The 15,944-nt window shown below is 37.6% G+C and overlaps 1 protein-coding gene across 2 annotated transcripts in view; it reads left to right on the plus strand.

Moving 5' to 3' along the window:
• The first annotated feature begins 8,444 nt into the window (after nucleotides 1-8,444).
• The window catches only part of tprg1 (tumor protein p63 regulated 1), a 30,840-nt gene continuing 23,340 nt past the window's right edge, over nucleotides 8,445-15,944 (plus strand). The window contains exons 1-4 of one of the 2 annotated variants that reach the window (XM_088005138.1): nucleotides 8,445-8,666; nucleotides 8,882-9,118; nucleotides 10,716-10,807; nucleotides 15,546-15,722. In XM_088005138.1, the coding sequence (XP_087861264.1) occupies nucleotides 8,538-8,666; nucleotides 8,882-9,118; nucleotides 10,716-10,807; nucleotides 15,546-15,722 (635 nt within the window). In that variant the 5' untranslated portion in view covers nucleotides 8,445-8,537. Of the gene's footprint in view, nucleotides 8,672-8,881; nucleotides 9,119-10,715; nucleotides 10,808-15,545; nucleotides 15,723-15,944 lie in introns of both variants that reach the window. The other variant, XM_014981731.2, reaches the window with a different exon arrangement.

Below are 15,944 nucleotides of genomic sequence, written 5' to 3' on the forward strand. Positions count from 1 at the left end.
AATGAAGTCAGCGGCTGCTTACCGTAGTTGCTAGACCTGTTGTGGCTCAATATTGGTCCATGTATAAGGCGCACTGGATTATAAGGCGCACTGTTGGCTTTTGAGGAAATTGAAGGTTTTTAGGTGCGCCTTGTAGTGCGGAAAATACAGTAATTTTGCTCTCTTCAGAGGCAAATCTGAAGTTCAACCTTACGAGATGCAGCATAAATTCTAGCATCCAATTAGACCAGGGGAAGTTTGAGGTTTGGGGGTGAGGAGGGCAACGACAGTAACGACAACAAAATCATATAAATGTACATTTTTATGGCCCAGGTGTGTGTGTGTGTGTATATCAGGTAGGGTGATGAGGAGGGTAAAACTGGAAAGACACTTAGCCCTCAGGAGTGACACAGGGCAGGCAGCGCTGACCACTGACTTTTGCACGATAGAGAGGGGCGCCTGAGGCAAAGCACCGCAGGCGGCCCTTCCAATCCAGACTATGCCTGGAGTCAGGTCAGCCTGGCGGCTGGGATCCTGTACAAACACCCTTTCACCAAGTGGAGCTTATCTCCATGCCAGTTCATGAATGATGTCATGACCAGTGTATGCAATCTTAAACTTCAATTTGTACAAAACAGGATAAATGAAGTTTAGTATGAAGTGATTAATTTAAAGCAAAAGTTACAATTCAAGCATGTAGCTAAATGTCAAACTGGGATTGGGAATGGCTGCACAAAGGTCATGTTCAATCCCCCGAGTTTCACCTGTGAGCCTCAGTTTCACTTTGATTAATTAAAAAAAAAAAAAAATAGTAAAATTGTTTCTAGTCATTAAGAGTATAACGGATTTCATCGAAGTGCACAGTGTTTTTTTTCTCGCTGTTTTTAGGAACAAAAACTATGCAATATTTAGTTTGATCATCAACCGGGTTTTTGTTCTATGTTGAATGTAAATGTATTATTAAACAAACTTTGTGTTGGTGTTGCTATTTTGTTAAGCCCAAGTTTAGATCCACGGTTCAGACATTTTATACACTAGAACTCCATTTATTTATTGTGTTATGAATTTGTGTTTTTGTTGTGCAATGTTTTGAAGATGTAAAATAGACATTTGGCTAATTTCGTCATACTTGCATTAATAAGTTTATCAACATGCACTGTCCCACTAAATAATAATAAAAGCGACAATATTGTTAAATTAAGAGTTGGTATGAGCCTACTGGTGAATCTTTGCTCCACGAGACATTAATCTGTCCAATTTATGTGTCTGCAATTACTAGATAATTACTCCATCCCCTACCTTATTTATTATATTATATAATTCTATCTCCTAACAAGAAATTCCTGTGTAATTTTCTATGAGAAGGTGAGGTAATCTAACTCTGAACTTTCATAGCAGGACATTACCTGTCCGGATCACTAGAAGAAAAGTTAGAAAAAACAGAAATACAAAAAGCAGCGGTCTTAATTCAAACCTCAAACTGATCCCCTGCATACAGGAACCTCAGACTGAAGAACTTTCAGCCTCCAAGTCACTTAAACTGGCTCTTTTAAACACCAGATCTCTTTGTGCTAAAGCTCTATTAATTAATGATTTCATCACCGAGCATAATATTGATGTTTTATTTCTGACAGAAACGTGGCTGAATGACAATAATGAAGCAATCATACTAATTGAATCAGCGCCTCCTACATACAATTTTTTAAGTGAGAATAGAAAACATAAAAAAGGAGGAGGCGTGGCTTCAATATTTACGAATACCATGAACTGTGGCAAAATCTCTCTGGGTAATTTTATGTCTTTTGAGTATCTTGGAATTGAGGTAAAAGGCCACAAAAGAACTTTGATACTAACCTTATACAAAACTCCAACATATGTGGAAAATTTCTTTATGGACTTCAATGAACTTCTATCTCTCATATGCATTGACTACGATTGTTTGATAATTGTCGGTGATTTCAACATTCATGTTGACAACCCCCAAGACCGAGGGGCAAAAAAGCTATTTGATATATTAGAGAGTTTTGGTTTAACACAACATGTCAAACAAGCAACACACACTCATGGACACACACTGGACCTGGTTATCAGTAAGGGTGTGAATATTTCCAATGTCTCTGTAACTGATGTCGCCCTGTCGGACCACTTTGCTGTTATCTTTGAATGTTCTTTATCCATTAACCCACTTGGACAAACAGCTACTATCACAAAACGTACTTTCACAGAAAACACAGCAGAAACATTTAATCAAATCTACTCTGCTTCCTCGCCCTTAAACTATAATAACGTAGATAAGTTGGTAGATGATTTTCAGTGCAAACTTTCAGATATCATTGATTACATTGCACCCATTAAAGTGAAGGTTGTGTCTGGTAGGAAGAAATCTCCATGGAGAAATGCACAAACAGTTCTGTCTGCAAGACAACTCTGCCGTAGAGCCGAACGGAAATGGCGTAAAACTCAACTACACGTTTATTATGACATCTACAAGGAAAGACAACGTAACTATCACACAACACTAAAACTTGCAAGAGAGGCTTTCTTTGCAGATGTCATAAACAAAAACACTAACAACACCCGAGCTTTATTTGCTACTGTTGACAGGCTCACAAATCCTCCTGTGATGCTGCCACCTGAACTTCAATCTAATGCTGCCTGCAACAAGTTTTCCAGTTTCTTTTCAGAGAAAATTCAAAAGATCAGAGGATTAATCTGCACATCCACTCCAAAGCCAGTACCAATGCTGTGCCCAAACAAAACAAAGGCAGTAAAAATGACCCAATTTCAACTACTTCATTATAAAACCCTAGAAGAAATTATAAGTCAATTAAGCTCCAGTTCCTGCTGTCTGGATGTCCTACCCACACATTTCTTTAAGAAAGTCCTGCCTGTCGTTGCTAATGATCTGCTCCATATAGTAAACACATCGTTGTCTTCAGGTGTTTTCCCCCAGACTTTGAAAACAGCAGTTATCAAACCACTGATAAAAAAGAACAATCTAGACAAATCACTACTGCAGAATTACAGGCCGATCTCCAACCTCCCATTCATCAGCAAAGTTATTGAAAAAGCAGTTTTTAAACAATTAAATAACTTCTTAACAATAATGAATCGCTTTGACTCCTTCCAGTCTGGTTTTCGTGCTCACCACAGCACGGAGACGGCCCTTGTAAAAGTGTTCAATGACATCCATATAAACACAGACTGTGGGAGAACCACAGTGCTGGTTCTGTTGGACCTCAGTGCAGCTTTCGACACTGTTGACCATGACATTTTACTGAATCGACTGGAGAGTTGGGTCGGACTCTCTGGTCCAGTGCTCAACTGGTTTGAATCTTACATAAAGAACAGGAATTTCTTTGTTTCAATTGGAAACTTCTCATCAGAGAGGTCAAAGGTCACATGTGGGGTACCCCAAGGCTCAATCCTAGGACCCCTTCTTTTCAATATTTATATGCTCCCGCTGGCTCAGGTTATAGCAGGAAATAGGATTAGCTACCATAACTATGCGGATGATACACAGCTCTACATCACGATGTCACCAGGTGACTCTGAACCCCTCCAATCACTGAACAGATGCTTAGATCAGATAAATGTGTGGATGGGCCAAAACTTTCTCCAGCTGAACAGAAACAAAACTGAAGTTATTATCTTTGGACCGAAAGAAGAGCGAACTAGAGTCAATGCTCAGCTTCAGTTATTACAACTGAAAACCAGGGATCAGGCCCGAAACCTGGGAGTAGTGATGGACTCTGACCTGAACCTTCAGAGCCACATAAAGACAGTCACAAAGTCGGCCTTCTATCACCTGAAGAACATCTCCAGGATTAGAGGACTAATGTCTCAGCAGGATCTAGAGAAACTCATCCATGCGTTTATCTTTAGCCGCATTGATTACTGCAACAGCATCTTCACAGGTCTGACTAATAAATCAATCAAACAGCTGCAGCTGATCCAGAACGCTGCTGCTCGCGTTCTCACTAGAACCAGGAAGATAGAGCACATAACACCAGTTCTAAAGTCCCTACACTGGCTCCCTGTAGCTCAAAGAATAGACTTTAAAATACTGTTGTTAGTTTATAAATCACTGAACGGTTTAGCACCACAATACATTAAAGATCTGTTATTGCTGTACCAACCATCTAGACCCCTCAGATCTTCTGGTTCTGGTCTGCTCTGCATCCCCAGAACCAGAACCAAAAGAGGAGAAGCAGCATTCAGTTTCTATGCACCACGGATTTGGAACAAACTTCCAGAAAACTGTAAAACAGCTGAAACACTGGGTGCCTTTAAATCTCAACTTAAAACCCACCTGTTTACAGTTGCTTATGGCAATTGATGCCTTCTATGTATTTGCGAGTGACTGGGAGTCATTGCGCGTATATAAAACCCTGTAAATTCTAGACTAACAGGTAACCAATTAATGCACAAAATCCGCGTAGGACAGCGAAAGTCCTAGCGCAAAATTTTCGCGAAACAGGCGGACGGAGCCTGGTGCTGCAAGGCTGGAGGCCTTGTCCTGTTAGGCTGTGATTTTATCTTTTCTTTTTATCTTTTTATTACTTTCTTTTTCTTTCTCACTGTTTAAAATTATGTAAAGCACTTTGAAATGCCTTGCTGCTGAAATGTGCTATACAAATAAAATTTGATTGATTGATTGATTGATTGAAAGACGGATCTTACAGGAAACAGAAACTTTACAAAGCCGCCTGTACATACAGTTAAAAACCCTTAACCTTAATTTTTTCCCTTATTTTTCCACATACTGCTACAGAATTAAAGCAACATTTATTTGTGATCATGCAATTCCTGCCATTTTCCTTTCATCTCTTGATCATATATAATGTGTGGAGCTCATATTTCAGGTGAGTACTGATTCTCTGTTCTATATTATATGTATTATTGAAAAGTCCACTTTATTTTATCTCTAACTGAAATATATTATATAGATTAATAACACAGAGATGGATGTTTGAAAGCAGCTTATTTCTGTTAACTATGATTTTACGCTTACAGCTAATGAAAGCATGATATTTAAACTTAAAGTATCACATCAGTCTTGTAGCCTTTACGAAAAATAAGTTTAAAAATACCTGCTTAAAGGTTGTCAATTTTCAAAAGGTACTTTTAATCTGACAAATGAGCCTCACAGGGAAGCATATTCTAACTAAATAAATATGACTGTAATAATATCACGTTTTCCGTAATGACCTAAAAAACTTCACTGTAAAAATTTGTTCAGTAGAGGTTGAACAAACTGCTTGTCTCTGTTCAGGATGTCGTGAAGGGAGGCAGCGGACTGTAGAACCGTCCATCAGCTCCTAACTCTGACGCTGTTGTCTGTCATCATGCCAGAATGTCAGGCCTCTTGAAAAACAAGTTTGCACAGTGAGTGTGGATAACAGATAACAAAGCTGTGTGTATTTATGGTCAATGATTCAAATCATCGTCCTAACTCCTAACAAGAAATTCTTCTGTTTATGTCACTGTGGCTGAGTCCCAACCTACGGTGGCCCTGAAGCGCAAAACGCTTCGACAAATCACTAAACACACAACTACAAATTCAAAACCACAACATTAACTAAGCACTACTTCAAAATAAGAAAACAACAATATTAGCTTAGCACAGCTACAAATTAACAATTAATTGTGCTTAGTTTGTTAGATGTTGTGTTTTTAAATTTGTAGCAGTATTAGCTGAACGGTAGATGTGGTTTCCACTTCAGGGCCACCGTACTAATCAGATCTCTATCGCTTTCAGTAATAAACTTGTCTACAGTCGGATCTGCTGACATTTTTGTTTTTTAATTTCTTTCTTTTCATGGCAGTTTCCCCTCCAAAGTTTGTTTTGCTACTTTGTTTATTTTGAAAAACGCTTTTTATTTACAAACCAATCACATTAACTTGGATCGTTTGCCGTTATGCAAAATTCGCAAGCTCTTATTTTACTTTAAACGTTTTATAAGCTATTATAAATAAAGGTGATTAAGAAATAATTTTTTTTGTAAGCACTTCATCAGGAACCCATAGCTGAAGGAAATCACCCTTAAAATCCCTAGAAATAACTACTTGACTAGTCGACCAAAAATATCAATCACTTTAGAAAAAAAAATTAAAAAAATGAAGATCAGAAATAAATGCTACAGGCCATCCACAGCATTTATGAGAATGACAATTTGAGGCTGCGGCCCGTGGGAGTAGCTAAGCAACCGTGAAGGAAGAATGCCTTAAGAAACAGGAAAAATGCTTAGATTGTTTTGACAGAAGCAGAATATGACTGGAATGGCTTCAAACTCTGAAGAAAACTCTGATAGAGCTGTCATTGGAAACAAGTGGCTGTGTAAGGAAACACACACAAACTCATGTCTAACTGCTGCCGTTCAAGGATTTGGGGGAGGGAAAACTCTCACTGGCTTTCACTTCTGGTTCGCATCACACTGATTGTTTTACTGTCCTGCTCGATCCTCACAGCTTTATTACTGCGGTTTTAGGCAAACAGTGGAAAACCGAGCTAGAAAAATCAGAGCAAGCTAAATCTGCCATTAGGTTTAGAAACAGTTGTACAGTGTACTTGTGTAAAGCTTAAGCAATACACTTTTTTATGTTTCTGCACTGCTTAATGTTATAATAGTATTTCCGCTCTTACATACTACATGGAGGTTAATGTCAAACTGTATCTGTTTTGCATATTTATAATAAAAACACAAAGATGACCAGTTAAATAGTACAGTGCAAACTTTTATTGTATCATGTAGTATTCCTGATGTTGTTTCTGTACTTCATTGATTTACAGTTACATTAAAAAGACAACATAATGTTGTCTTTTTAATGTTCAATACACATGCACATTATGTATGTTAAAAAAAAGTCATCCTACTCACACATCCCTTGGAGTACGCTATTTCTATTTCTGACAACTGTGCAGGATTTTTGTTACAATCAGGTACAGTATATTATTGTTGTTATTGTTAATTATGTTTATTTTTAAATCTTTTTTTTATCTTTTGTATGAACCTACCGAATGTACTCAGTGTGGGACAATGAAGAACATTTCTATTCTGTTCAGTTCAGTCCACTGTCAATTGTATCGACTCTTTCTTTTCTACTAAAAAAAACATATCTTGGGCCAAATTCATTCAGATTCAGCTTCATTGTTATCTACAGTATTGTGAAACAAACACTCCAACAGTCACAATAACAGGAAGTGTTTTGTAAGCTGTCAAATCCTGAAACATGATCCCTGCGCAGATGTATGAGAGAACAAGGCGTTGCTTAGTTTTTGGTGAAAACAGTGTTATGTTACTGATAATGGGATGATTAATTGACAAGGTTTTCTTTTGTGTGGACCAGTATGCATGATGTGGGCTTTATGAGGGGAGGTGTGGAAGAGGTCATCAATGGAAAGAAGTTAGAAACCACTGCTTTAACATACACATACAATAATGTACTTCTCAGCATGTAGCAGGTACTGAAACATGAAGTCAAATCCCATTTGGATCAGAATTTGCATGGTGACATGCAAAGTGGGCACGGCAGACATTTCCTTGGGGACTCACAATATACCAGTTCTTTTGCTATATAACTAGGGCTCATGTTTAGTTTTCATCATGCTACTTAGTTTGAAATGCTCAGAATATAAGACACATTAACCCACATTAAATTGGCATTTGATGCAGTTCAAAGAGGCTTGGTGGCTAAACAAACCAAAATATTGACTCAGTTGCCAACAGTTTTTAAACAAGATTTTCTTTCTTGTAAATACTGCAGATTTTCAACTTTATCTTTTTTGACCAAAGTAGGAGTTTTGGGGTTTACTTTTTGAGAAATATGAATACTACATGTATTTGATATATTTAACCGTACTAGTTTATGAATTTCTTCATTTTTAGAAGTTCAACCAAAGAAAAATATAGGAACATGTGATTTTGACTGCGCAATTAAATAGTGTCACATTCGAAGTCAGTAAATGTCCTATGAGACATGATGTTGTTGCTAACTTTCGTTTTATCTGATACATTTATTTGCATAATTAGAGGAAAAAACCGAAAAGCATTAATTTTAACTCAGACATGTTATATGTAGTACTACAGGCAGTGGGTTATTCTTTGCAACAATCTTTGGAAAGTTTAACATTATTATTAGTTACGGAGCTAAAACGCTCCATGGTCTTTTAGCTATAGGAAACAATCAACCTAAAAAATAATTTAAAAATGGGAATGTCTTATATTTGCAAAAAACCTTTTTGTGTGTTTTTATCTAGAATGTTTACAGAGAAAAACTATTTTGTGAGTTTCAATAAAATCTTCCATTTCTATTTCATTATTGAGAATATAAAATAAAAAAAGCACAAAGAGTGCATTTTATTTATTTTTATTTTAAAAAGGCATCTTTTGTGGCTCCCAAAGGATTCCAACTTGCCGATTTTGGTCTTCGTTGGGAACAATGTGGACGGCACTGATTTAAGCTAATGAAAAAAAAACACACACTGAGAAAATCAAATCTTAGACTTTCTCTCCTCTTTTTGCTTTCAGATTCGATTTTGGAGAATATTCTAGTTCATGGGCGCTGCATCCTACCTCTTCTCTCAACACTTGCTGCACATATACGGAACAAGGAAGTTGGACACCTGCTGTTTTCGTCTGTTTATTCAGCTTCCAACGTTTAGCACATTTCCTCCGAGAGGACAGGTGAGGTGAGTAACAACTTATCGCTTTCTAATAAAATCTAAGTTTGTTGTAAGAGGAGCTCCACTGTGTCAGTGGTGGTAAAACCAGAGAACAACGTGTTTAAACCCTCTCTGCTGAGCCGACGCACACATTCCTTCAATCACTAACTAACTAACTAACTATCTAACTAACTATCTAACTAACTAACTGCTCTCTATGGTTTCTTCTCCTCTAAGAGTTTGTTTTCGAGGTTCATAATGGCAAGCGAAGAGGAAGGAGTTCCCCCAGAGAAGCAGCAGAGCCCGCTCAGCTCCTCCTCCAGCGGACCAGAGGACTCTCAAGAGGCCGCTGGCCGGGCTCAGGTCGCCGGGGAGCAGAAGACGGATCTCGAGGCGGTTCGCTCCCAGCTCGGTAACCTCTCCGCGGATTCCTGCCTGCAGCACTTCAAAATGAGGAAGTTCTTTGTGTTGAGGGTAAATGGCTCCATTTCCATCTTAAAATGCCTTACTTTTTTGATCTTTCGGGAGCTTCTTTTTTTTTTCGCGTGCGAGAATTAATAATTTATGTAAATTTGATTTACTACTCATGTTATTGAAGGAGTCAACAGGAAGTATAGTAAGAGGATAGTTTTTGTTATTGTTTGTCAGACATGTGCAGCCAGAATCCATAGCTCTTCTATGAAATCGGCGACTACAGTTTCCCAAAAATGTCACATACTTAGCAGCTCCCAAGCATAAGAGGCATGTCTCTCCAACACCTGAATAAAATGCCAACATCTCCTCTGATTGACTGATAGATGAGGGCCAACTCATGGCGAGTGAATTATAAATATATCTCATTTAAATGTTTACATCCGTCGCCGCCATGATTTTGAATGATTCATCTTGTGAACTAGCTTAGTCATGTGTGATTTTAATTTCATTTCTTATTCCATAGAAACTCTATGGAATTGCAAAATTATGTTTCTTCACAATTTTGCAATATTCAGCAGAATATTAATAAAGATTTGCGCACATTTGTAACAAAAATGCAGCTACTGTTACTGCTGCATAAAACACCTGTAATAAATAAACAAATAATCCTTAGCCTGGTGGCCCGCCAGGCTTATGATACACCCTGCCGAATTGTCTGTGAAGAACACTTGCGGTATCAGATTAATCAAACATGCCCGATTAGACAGAAGTACGTTGGGAAGAGTTAGTGCTCTGTGTTGTGTAAAGATGACCGCCTCTCTCTCCTCTCGTTTTCATGATTAGTGTACAGCCAAGGACCATCAGTCAGAGATGGTAATCTTCAAGGCTGCGTAGACGGATTCATGACCCTGTGTTGAGGAATGCTCTTTCACTGAGATTGATACGACGCTCTAAATCCTCCTGGATCTGTCCTTGTCATTAAACAATTCCGTCTCTAATGCACACACACACTCTTCTGAGTCTGTTTTATCCACGCTCCTCTTCTTTTTATTTTCTCCCAGCGTACTGAAACTTCCATCTCAGAAGCAGCTGTTTGATGCAGGCCTGTTGTGTTGGGTTAGCACTGGGAATGCATCCCAGGCTGCCAGGCCAACTCTGCAGTCAGCCCCAGCCAGAGATTACAGTAAGACTGTCAGGAGTCCTCAGTGTGAACTCCTAATCGTTTTAAGTTCTCCATCTTGGAGTTGAAATAATGAAACAAAGTGAAAGGATAGAATAAGAAAAAGCCTGTGGCTGACAGTTTGGAGGGTAGAGTGCAGAATTGCGAACCGGAGCCATCCAGAGCCTCTTCAGATGTCTGTGTTACTCAGATTTTGGTCATGTTCAGCTTCCCCCCACCCTTTTTTTTTTTTTTTCTACAGCCGTTCTCGAACACCTATACTTTACATCTTTGTTTACCGTGGTTCTACCCCCCCGCCCCCCACACACACACACCACCTCCTTTGTTGTTCTGGTTGTTGTCTTTGACGCAGAGCTGCGCTGACATTTCCCTCAGTCCCCCCGTCGCACATCAGCCACAAAGATAACCCTTAAAGCCTCGCTCTGCCACGGCGGAACATTAGAAAGTGACACCAGGCTTGTTTTCTTGTCTTCTCAGCCCGGCACTCTCAATCAGGCCGTCAAAGACGTCGAAGCTCTGGTGAACAAGGAGGAAGACGGCAGCATTCACGGCACCTGGCTGATGGCAGAGTGAGTTCATGAGATTGTGTGTGTGTGTGTGTGTGTGTGTGTGTGTGTCTGTGTCCTGTCAGCATGTGGGGAATGTGATGTAACTTGTGATGTGATTGCAGATGAATAGAGACCTGATCATCCTGAGTCTCTAAAAACTGAAGAATACATTTACTTTAATGTGCTTTTTACTGCGACACAAAGTGTCCATGAATAAATGCTACAATCAATCCTTCAAAGGATCTGATTTATGAATGGGTGGAATTATGTATATTTCATGCTCGCCTGACCTTTTACTGTTTTTAAATGATTGCAATTATAATGTGATGCTGTGAATAATTCAACGTGGTGTATTTCTGGATCAGGAGTGAATATTTAGCCGTTTTGGTACTACTTTAGTTTTCCGGTCAATAACCAAGGATGTCTACCATTAAGAAAGTCGTGAACTAGGGCTGGGAGATAAATCGATCTGATCAGTTAATCACATTTTTAGTTTATGAAGATTCTTTTTTTTTTTCCCACACCTTTGCACTATTTTGGTTTCACTGATTTTTAGTACGCCCAGGGCCGCCATCTTGTTTTTAACACATTATGTTTAACGTTGGATCCAGGTCAACGGGCAGAAAGTATGATCGAAATGAACGCTAAGTTTTTGAAAATATTTTCTGTCATTTGTAATTTCTCTTTAAGAGGATGAAGGGAGAGTGAAAAAAAATCAATTTAAAATTGAAGATTTTATTTTTAAGCCAGATCATCACAGATGGTACAGATGGTATAAGTAGTTGGCATGCCTGGTACTGATATGTTAAAAAAAAAAAAATCAAATAAATTCAAGCAAAATCTTCCACTGAAAAATTGAGAAAATCTTAAAAGATATTTTTGTGCTACATTTACTGCTCATGGCCTCTTATAATATAAAAACCAATATAAAATGTATACTATCTCTAAGTTTTGGCAGTGAGATTATGTGTGAGATGTATTTCTAAACATAATTTACAACATTTTGTCCAAGTTCAGGTTGAAAGCCTTAACAGGTAGGTATACTGAAAATTAAAAAAAGGAATTAAAAAGTGCACAATATGTTTAATGTCAAAAAAATGAACACAAACAAATAAACAGAGAAACTTGGAAGTCTGAATCCAATTAGGGTGAAAATCAGAAAAAGAATTTCTGCACTAGAGTTGTACAACCTGGATCTATTTAATCTCTGGTAACCGTTAAAAGACATCTAACATCGATAAATGCACTTAGTTCAGCTCAAATTCACAACATGTAGTCTTAAGTGTATAAAATAGTAAAAAAAACAAAAAACAAGAACACTTACAGCTATAATAGAATAGTTTATGTCTCTGTGTTAGAATGGCCCAGTCAAAGTCCAGACATGAATCTAATTGAGAATCTGTGTCGAGGGTTAAGATTACTGATCACAGACATTCTGACATGTTTTCCAAAGCATGATGGGAAAAGTTTAATCTCTACTTGTGAAAAGATGGTAGACAAATCCACATCGCCCTTTTGTTTGGTTCTTGTAAAATCTTACAGAAACCACGTCTCTTCTCTTTCACTTCGCCGTTATGCTCTGCTTTCTGTGGCCTACCTCATGAAATATGATTTGAAATTCAGTTCTGTAAAGTAAAAAAAAAAATTAAATAAAAACAGCTCGAGCGGTATGAATCCTTTTGTGAAATTTCTGTCTTGTCCAAGGAGTAAATATGCTCTTCCCTGATGTTTGTCCAAAAAATGGAGAAAAAACAAAACAAAGAAACTGCAGGTTGGTGCGTAGAAGTTTTTCTCCTCACTTCTCGGTCTCTTCTTCTCGACTCCTGCCTCACCGTTCTGTCCGCCCACACTCCGTTCCTGAATTTCCGCAACACCACAATCCACAATGCTCACACCTAGTCGAGGTTAAGTCATTTGATTATTACAGTCAAACCTCTTCACCCACACCTATCCCATGATGCCTCGGCTGTGCAGTGAACTGTCTTCTTTAGCCCCTGGCTGCCAGCTATAATCATGAGTGGTTCACTGGGAGAGGGCCACGGACGCTCGGCTCAGCGGGCCGTAAGAAAGAGAGCCACTCTGAGAGGAGCCATGCCACCATGAATTACCACGGCTCTAAGGAAATGTGTGTGCGTGTGTGTGGATGTTTAAGAGATGAAGATGGGGGGGGGGAAACAAAAAAAAAAAAGACTTTTTAGTAATTTTAATTACGCCAGGAGATTTTCTGGGCTCTGATAATGTGCTTCTGCTAAACTGACTGTACCTTCTTTTTTCTTTGTCAGTAAAATTTTCAGGGATTTTGAAAAGCCAGCATGCATATTGTATGATGTTTGCCAAGGGCACTTTTAGAAATTGTGAAAGTTTTACAGTACATAATTGAAGAGATTTGCAAAACATGTTTTTGTGTCTGAGAACTCAAAATAACCTCTTCATGATTTTTAAAATTTTTTCTCTCTCTGACGTCTGAACTGATGGACTAAAATTGCATTTTAACAAGCGATCAGTGACCAGTTTTGAATCTTTTTATGCTTTTTACAATCACGATGTTGTAGGGCTACCTTTCTTTCATGCATGATCTGAAAACATTGTCACATGGTTTAAACCAAGACATCTTGATCATACAGTGAGATTTTGGGTTTTAGGTTTTATTTACCAGGATTTTACATTATTCATAAATCTACTCTCCATCAGGTTGAATAAGTAAAGTACACTTCTGATTCCACATGCAAAAATACTGTTAAGATAAATAAACCAAACCATTAAAACATATATGTAGACATATCAAAAACAATTTTGTCACGGGTCAAGCTTCATAAAAATAGCACCAACTCCCCTGCCATGTCAGCCACTTCAAGCATTTGGCATATTGAAGTGAGTGACTCTTCATCAGTGCAGACAGAGAGTTTGCATGAGATCACATAACACTATTGAATCATTCCTACAACATTTGAGTAGCACTGATGTAAATGTCTAGTCAGTGGAGCATGTGTGTGAGTTGTGATTGATGTCAAAGAGTCTAACGGAAACATTCGGAGTTTAGTCTATAGTCCACTACCTCTTTAAATTCAGATACCTAGAATCACCTAGTTTGTGATGACTTTTGTGCAATCAGTCTATCACTGACCTCATCAGGTAAAGGATTTCTGTCTTAAATATATATTTTTTAATTTATAAAGAAAAGATTTGGGCAGTAAACCTGCTGTGGAACAAAACTGTTTGAATACTTTATTTACAGAAAATGCCAGTGACGGTAACAGTAGGCTTCGTTATGCAGTAAGACAAGAAAGACGTGAGCTGAAAGGCTAAACATTGGGTCACCTTTTATTTAAAGTATTCTTACAAAATGTAAAAGAGATTGAAAGGAGTATTGCAAACTTCATATTTTTCTGGTTGTATTCAAACATTTTGCGTACTTTTAAATAGTATTGGAAATGGAATTAGTACATTATTAAATCACTGGTTGAGAAAGTGTCATTATTAACCTGGAGAGTCCTGCAATTCTTACATTTATTTTCAAAATTGCCACAAACTAAACACTAAATCCCCCTAACTAGTTAGAAATCTCTTACTACTTACTTTGACTTGTTTTTGAAGTTTGTATATTAACAAATATTATGTTAGAAACAACATTTTTAATTTGAAAAATCATTTTTTGTTTATGAAATATTACAGAAAGTAATAATTTTTAATTGATATCACCCAGGAGGTTGTCTATATGAAGACATGAGAATGGAAGTTTTTCAGTTCTATTTAAGTGATTCTTAAATTTGTAAATCTACTCATTCAAAAAATAAATAATTTTTTTGGTAGATGGTACAAACTTTTATTTTTGCCAAAAAAATCATTCATTAACGACACATTTTTGAGACAACTCTAAATTGACAGAGTTATAGTTCAGTTTCAAGTTTTCAATTAAGTCAGTAAGTATTTTAATTTTTTACAGTTGATGTAGATGCTGAGTTTGAGTCAGAATCACTTTGAAAATGAACTGAAGTGGTAAATAGAAACTTTCTGAGCCAAAAGCTTCAAACATCCGTTTGACTCTTTTTCATTGTCTTTGATTTTATAAGCTATTATTCTAAAAAAAAAAAAAAAAAAGCAGATCTCTGTTATTTATTTTTCAGCTTTAGCTGCTAAGAATCAAGATTAATGTAAAACTAAAACTGAAAAGAAGCTCAAGGAGATTTCATGTGCAGTCAGACTTTCACTGAATTGTAAGGTTGGCAATGCTCTGATAAAATTCAGATTTTGGCGACAGCCACAATGTTGAGAACTATTGTGACATCCCATCACGATAACAGATTTTGTTGGACGATAAATTGTCCCAGTAATTATTGCGATAAACGATAATGTTGTTGTTTTGAGACAAATTTTAAGGATTATACTGATGATGAAATAATAATGCTAGTTTGCCCTCTCAAAGACCGATGAAGTTTAATTTTGTAAAGAAAACTGGAAAATATAAATATCAAAAATAAAACACAAGCAAAAACAAATAAAATGGAAATAAAAACCACAAAAAACCATAAGTAAAATCAATCACAATCATTCTGCAAAGTTTATTGAGATTTTTTTTACTTTATAATGTCATTAATTGATTAAGTGACAGGTTTAGTGACATATTGGTATCATGAGCTCTTGCTTTATCCCCAGTAGCCTCCAAACTGCTACGACTTTCTCTACAGGAAGCCTAAAGTTTGCCCTACACGTCTTGACCTTTCCTTCGTACTGATGATGTCTCACTGTGTGGCTGCTTCAGGGTTGATCACTGGAACAACGAGAAGGAGCGCCTCGTTCTCATCACCGACAACACGCTTCTGATCTTCAAGTACGACTTCGTCCTGCTCTGCTGCGAGCAGATCCAGAAGATCCAGCTCAACTACATAGACCGCATCGCTCACGGTTCCTTCACCTTCCCAAAGCGCTCGCTGCTCAAGTAAGTCCCTCCACTTCTCCAGCTGCATAATTCATGCATACAGTGCTGTGAAAAGGTTTTTTTATGCCCTACATGCTTTTCTTGTTGCACTGACACCTTATAAGATGTTTCAAATCTTATAGTTTTAGTATCAAAGAGTAAATGGACAAATCTGTTTTTCTTTACTAAGGGGGGGAAAGATATCCAAAGCAACTTGGCCCTGTGTGCAAAAGACATTTCCCT

This window comes from Poecilia mexicana, unplaced genomic scaffold (assembly GCF_051168715.1).
Source record: "Poecilia mexicana isolate PSO_F unplaced genomic scaffold, ASM5116871v1 scaffold_4, whole genome shotgun sequence".
Taxonomy (NCBI): domain Eukaryota; kingdom Metazoa; phylum Chordata; class Actinopteri; order Cyprinodontiformes; family Poeciliidae; genus Poecilia; species Poecilia mexicana.